The sequence below is a fragment of a genome, unplaced genomic scaffold (genome assembly GCF_019419815.1).
Source record: "Pyrus x bretschneideri cultivar Hongxiangsu unplaced genomic scaffold, Pyrus_bretschneideri_v1 Contig27, whole genome shotgun sequence".
In the NCBI taxonomy this organism is placed as follows: Eukaryota; Viridiplantae; Streptophyta; class Magnoliopsida; order Rosales; family Rosaceae; genus Pyrus; species Pyrus x bretschneideri.
Window position 1 is genome coordinate 847143 of NW_025999579.1, and position 7113 is coordinate 854255.

Here is a 7113-nt window from a genome sequence, read left to right on the forward strand (position 1 = left end):
AAAAATGTATCTCAAAATCCAGACAATTTATTTTTTAAGTTCTTACTAGAAGTTAATATCAACAAAAATTCACTCAAACCGGATTTTATTTTGTTGTGAAAAAAAAAAAAAAAATTATTTAGTCATATAACTATAATCAAATAACCAAATAAACAAAACATTTACGGCAAATAATGAAAATTATTCACGATCAAATGTCCAAAAGATTTCTGATTTGAGCTAATTTTGCACGGATGGTCTTTTCTTTAGACTCTAAAATTGAACAATTCAAGTCGTGAGATTCCATTTTGGAGTGAACGAAATAAGTAATTAGCGTCTTATTTATAACAAATGTATTGCGGAGATTGGTTTCCAATTGAATCGTGGAGATTGGTGTAGCTGATGTAGGGTCGAGAACTAAGCAATTGTGGTTCAGTGAGTATAAATTGTAAACTCTCTCTCATTTTCTGTAATCTATTCAACTCAGATGATATCAACACAAGCTTACATTTAATTCCATGCCTTCATCTTCTTCTTCTATGTTCCTCTGTAATATAGATAGTTTCAGGCCATTCGTTATGTTCATTCGCATCTACAGCATAATGTTAACGAGAGAAGGTCAGTTAAGCACGAAATTCGCAACCAGCATATTGTTCCTATTTGGGTTGAGAAGGGTAATGAATAAAGGCATCGTATGTAAAGCTTATTTAGAGAAAGGAAGACTAACAAAGGCTGTAGCCAAATAATTTGAGCTTGAAGGCAATTAACTTGGCTGTACATGTTCAAAATAAAGGATCAATACTTAACCATTTGCCCTAATCACCAAGAGTCAACATGTTAAGGCACGGAGGAGGCTGGGCTGAGCTTCTGCGGTTATTTAAAAAAAAAAAATATTTGAATACATGGAAATGGATTTGGATCCTCTCCTGATCAAATTACACGGGGCGTTGGATTTTAATCCAACGGCTGCGATTATTATAACTTTTAGAGAGACCCTCTGTTTGCAGCCGTTGGATCAAAATCCAACAACCCGTGTGATTTGGTCAGGAGGCTCAGATTTCTGAGCTCAGGAAAGGATCCAAATCCCATGAAAATGAAATGGCTAACATAGTGGGGTCACCTTGCCACGCCATAAGATATAATGAATTATTTAACGAAGTTAAAGGAAGGAGTAGGTTGAGACAAAATGAATATTCGAGAGGTTAAATGATATATTTTGAGTTTCATGAGATTTCTCTAGCTAATGAAAGTATCTGAAATATCGACCCACCCAACAATTTCATCCGGATATTGGTAATAATTAGCATGTTAATACATACCTTTTCATTCAGATTTAGTGCTCATATATATTCTATCCAAAATACGCATGCAGCATGTATATATAAGGTAGGCCCTAGCTAGGGTTTGAACCAAGAAAAGGATAAAAAATGAATAATAATTAAACAATTATGGGTTTGAAACCCTAAAAGGGGCAGAGAGAGGTGCAGTATATATACGACTCACTCGAGAATTGAGTCATTCCATCATATAATAATGAGGTTTCAGGAAGGGCTGTAGGGCTGTGGCTTATATCTTGAAGATAAATACTGCAACTGATGAGGGAAGAGAAGCTGCCTGCATTTCTTTTTCCCCATGGCAGCAGAAATGGACCCTAGAAAAATTAAATGGAAGGAAGATGCCAAACGAGATAGACACAGTAATTTTGGTAATATGTCAAGGTGCAAATCTCATTCTATATAATACCATAATATATATGTATACATACACAAACATCATATCGCAGACTGTCCAAAAGGACAAACTATTCACGCACACATTTGGTTTTATATGGAATTGATAAGTATGCATCAATATCACATCACATAGATACAATTGAAATTTTGCAAGATGATTGGACAGTAGACAGTAGATGCCGACTGGATCAAATCTGTTGGGCAAGTGAAACATTAGGTTAATAACAAGAATGCAAGGTAAGACATCCGTACATTAAATCTGCAGAAGAGAGAGAGGTACGCAATATGTTGTTTGTCTCTGGTAACAGGTAAGTAAGTAATATCTAAGCATGGCATGACATGGGGAATGGTGTTGCATGCAATACGGTGTGGGGTGGAAGCATGGATGTGTCAACATACTATTTAAGCAAGATCTGGTTCCATGTTAGAGAGTTCAGAGTGATAAAAAAGCGATGCACTATTAGTAATCACACTAATAATCAGGTTAGTTAGGGTTTTATCTCAAAGTATCACAGTACATTTCGTATAGTAAAACAACTCATCACGTATGTTTTTTTTGTATCTGGTTTCTGACGTATAATTCTTACATTATTCAACATAACCAACGATGAACTAACAAGGTGCCAAAGTTTCAACATGATCTAATCTTATTTAGAGATTTTAGAAAGACGAACCAACTATGTACTATTGATAATCATTCTTATTAATTAGCCCATCAAGTTAGATTATTATTTAAAAATATCCCAATACAATAGTGTAATAAAATAAAATAAATTTAAATTCCTTGTATTTGTATGTTGTGTTTAGAGATTTTCGACCTGAGATTCTATTGGTTATTCAACATGATGGACCTTATAATATGTAATACGTATAGACAAGAGAAGAGTGTGAGATTAATTAAGGGGCAGAGAGAGAGGGCAGGCAAGGCAGGCAGGCAGGCAGTTCGGATTGAGAATAAGTGTGAAAGGCACGAGACGTGAAGAGAACAATAAATGAGAGGGGGTAAAGAAACAAGGGTGATGAGGCTTATGATAACCCTCATGATCGTCACGTCGTTTTTCAGTTCCTACTCCCGATGTCCCTCCCAGAATTCCACGCTTCCCTTTCCCTCCTCTTCCTTCCACACACTACTGACCTCCTGCTCCCCTCTCTCTCTCTCTCTTCCTCCCTCTCTCTGCTTTTTTTTTTCCTTTGTCCCCTTCCTTCTCCACATGACTCTCTCTCTCTCTCTCTCTCATACAAGACATGCAATGAAACGCTAGTCTCTGTATACTTACATAAAATGAGTTTATTACTATATAACATTTCAGTCTAACAATAAATTCTCACCTATAACGCTACAATGTCAGTAAACTCATATAAGTTGTTTTGCTTCAAGAATAGTTCTCTCATTCTAAATTAAAATAACAATAACGTATTGTGCAAAGGGCGCCTAGTCAACCTCATTTCTTGGCTCACTTTCTTGTTCTGTATTCAACCAACACCATAATACTCTTCTCTCTTTTTGAATTCCATATAATAGTGTGATATATAGCTAGTGATCAATCCCCATCTCTGAATGTCTGAAACTCAAAAGTTACATCACTACTATTTCAGCTCAACTAACCCATTTGCCAAAAAAAACCTCTCTCTCTCTCTCTCTCTCTCTCTCTCTCTCTCTCTCTCTCTCTCTAATATAGAGCATCAACATATACTAAATAAAACCCGCTCTACTATACCTATATGAGGCAGCTAGGCAGCACCCTATCTTAACCCCATCTCCCTATTATCTCCATGCCCCCCAACACTACTCTTGCACCATTCCAATCTCCCTTGCATTCTTCCACAACATTCCCATATTTCTAATTCCACTACCACCATCATATTCGACAACTCACATTACCTCAAATGGAAACAATTCACTTTTCATAAATCCTACTCCTCTTGTTCTTGTTTTTGTTATTATTGTAACCCTTTAGGCCATTACATACTGAGAGAGTGAGAGAGAGGGACAGTCACACAGAAACCCTAGCTTGACCAAAATGTGGATGATGGGTTACAATGACGGTGGCCATGGCGATTTCAACATGCCGGATTCTTTCAATGGACGGAAGCTCCGCCCTCTCGTTCCGAGGCCACTTCCATCTGTAAACAACACAGTTTCTTCAACCATCACAACTCCTCCTTGTCTAAACCGATCAGCAATTCATGGCTCTCACGATTTTTTTCCGCAGTATCACCAACTCGCCGGTATTATATATAAACTAGCTACCTTGCTACCGGAAGTAGTGGTCAACATTGACGGTTATTGAGGAGCTAATCTCACATAATCCTCTTCTATTTGTATAAGAAAAAGAAAAAACTACCTTGCTAGCTTATCTTTCTTTTTGATCTATTTCTGTCTTTTAATTTGTATTTAATTATCGTGTGTTTTTATGTACATACAGCTATGGCTGAACAAAACAAGAGATCGGAGTTTCTCAACACGCCCCAGGTTGTGGTGAGCTCAAGATGGAACCCTACGCCGGAGCAGTTGAGGGCTCTTGAAGAATTATACAGACGAGGGACTCGAACACCGTCCGCGGAGCAGATTCAGCACATCACCGCTCAGCTTCGGAAATATGGAAAGATAGAGGGGAAGAATGTGTTCTATTGGTTCCAAAACCACAAGGCCAGAGAAAGGCAGAAACGTCGCCGTCAAATGGAATCATCTGCCCTCTCTGCAGATCACGACCAGCCACTGCAAATATCAATGACGTCTGCAGATAATCAAAAGAAAGAAGAATCATTAGGTACTCATCATTAATCATGTAACTGAACTTACATACAATAATTATACTATTGTAAATTCACTGCTTTACTTTTATATGTTTGTTTTCGTTTCTCTTTTGAGAAAGAAAGTAGTTAATTACTTTGAGATGTTTATACATTAAAAAGTTTTGCGTGGCCTTTTCAGTTAATTCAAAGCTATTAGCACTCTAAAATAGTCATACTACACTCATCTCTTCTTTAAATTTATCATTGGAGAGGATTGCAAATGACATTTTGGGAGTGAAAATAAATACCAGTCTCAGTCCATTTGGTTCTTAATTTCTTGTTTACTAGGGATGCTCTTTTTCAATTAATTTATTTGTGTGTATATATATATATAGAGAATTATTATTGGCATTGCAAAAATCTCATTCTACACTCCAAACTTTCTATACATTTGTGAGAAGTGTAGAATGAAATTTTTGTAACGCCAATAACACTTTCCTCTCTATATATATACTTTGTGGTTTGGGAATTGAAAGATATGTACAAATGCAGGTTGTAAAGTCGTTTTTTTTTTTTTTTGTTTTTCTTTATGTCTGTATATTATAGGTGCAGGTAGGACAGAGTTTGAAGTTGAAGAGACCAAGAATTGGGCACCCTTTACAAACTGCAGTACTACTACTCTTGCTGAGGTCTATTTCAATTCTTCACTACTCTCAATCTTCATAACTTGCTTTTATCAATCAATCAATCAATCAGTTCATCTGTCTATCTCTCTTTCTTTCTTCATATATAGATTAGAGAGTACTAGGTAGGTAGCTATATATATGATCTACTTTATCTACTACGTACTAAGAATTCCTCAAATCAAAAGCCTCTAAAAAGTAGTCTCATAATGATTAGTAACTAAGATGCAATTAGACCAGAACTAGGTAATAATTTGCATATGATTATTTATAGAATATTCATTATTTGAAATCAATATGTGTATAATGGTACTAACTACTGAGAAAGATATGTACACACTTTGTATTGTATGTATAATTATAAGGAAGCAAGCTAGTAATAACAAAAGCTTTGTTTGTTGGGAAATGAAAAGGGTCTAAAAGCTGCATTCCTTCCTTTCTGTCGGGTCTGCTGTTATGAAACTTACCTAGGGTTTGGGGTCTTGTGCTTTGCTTATTCATGTCATTTGGTCACAGACCACACGGATTCTATGGAAATGACTAAATGAGCACCAAGATGGTTGTAAAATGACAATGCTAACCCTACCCAAACAATATGAACCCCCCCCCCAACAAAAAAAAAAACCCTAACTCTACAGTGTTTGAAAGGTTAGAATGAGATTGTCAAAATCCAACTACATAAATTCAGTTGTTCAACATACCGATGTATTATATTGTGGAATTTCAAAAATAAGGATATATCAACCTTGATTTGTTTTTATTTTGGCTTCAATGGTGGTTTCAGAACATTAGTTTGCATGCATGCTATGCCTTTAATGTATGTATTAAAAAAATATAATTTCAAATGGTATTTACATCGATCAACAGGAATCTGTTTCAATACAAAGGGCAGCAAAAGCAAGAATGGCAGCAGCGGAGTGCAGGGCGGATGGATGGATCCAATTCGACGAAGAAGAATTGCAGCAAAGAAGAAACTTTGTAGAAAGGAATGCCACGTGGCAGATGATGCAGTTGTCTTGTCCTTCTCACCCTCACCCTCCCACCCACCTCATAAACACCCCTCCTACTTGTGCTAGTACGACAACCAGATCTAGGGCAGCAGCTACAGGAAGAACAATGGACCAAAGTCTCATTAAGTCTCATGATCTCAGCATCTTTATAGCACCCTACGCATCAGAAACTGTTTTCAACATTGAGCAAGATCATGGATGTGAGGAATCTCAAACCCTTCAACTCTTTCCGCTTCGAAGCGGTCATGCCAATACCAATGAATTAAGCATTAGCGAAAAGGATCATGAGGAGCTATCGGCTAGCTTCAGTGCTCATCCTTACCCCTTTTTTGAGTTCCTTCCATTAAAGAATTAATTATAACTAATTATTATGAAACCACTTAATTAATTTGCTTTGTATGATCATGAATTAATGTAAGATGATGGTATTGTTACTGGGAGGCGTTTAGATTTTGTTATTTTGTTGGAAAATGGAGGACTGTTAGTTTTTTAATTAAGAAGTTGTTGATGTTACATTTCAGGGGGACTTGTATAAGCGCCATTGTATTGTATGAATGTGTGTGGATATCGAAGAAGGTTGCCTTAAAATGCATCTGGACCATGTTGGTTGAATTAATGCAAATTAACATTACAGCACATTGCAAGCTTCGACAAGAAAAAAAGTACATTGCAGAGGTTTAATGTCGATCTACACAGATAGACCTTGTTTAAGTAATAGCTGTGGATGTGTACGTGATTGAGAATAACTAACATCGCACAGGTGTATAGGAACGCCATGTATTAATAGTATAACAATACGTGTAAATTGTAATTTTTAGATGTATCATTAGTACGAAACATTAAAATAACAGTGTATTTGTGTAATGTGAGTTGTACATGATTGTATTTGTATTCATATATAAGAGAGAGAGAGAGAGAGAGAGAGAGAGAGAGATGCATATGCGTCCTCGACTGTAGGGATTCGAAATAACT

General features: G+C 36.4%; 1 protein-coding gene across 1 annotated transcript; it reads left to right on the plus strand.

Moving 5' to 3' along the window:
* Window positions 1-3323: 3323 nt before the first annotated feature.
* Window positions 3324-6599, plus strand: LOC103950577 (WUSCHEL-related homeobox 1). The gene is made up of 4 exons (XM_009361806.2): window positions 3324-3941; window positions 4139-4483; window positions 5055-5137; window positions 5999-6599. The coding sequence occupies exons 1-4, from the start codon at window positions 3734-3736 to the stop codon at window positions 6494-6496; spliced, it is 1134 nt and encodes a 377-aa protein (XP_009360081.1). The 5' UTR covers window positions 3324-3733; the 3' UTR covers window positions 6497-6599.
* The last annotated feature ends 514 nt before the right edge of the window (window positions 6600-7113 follow it).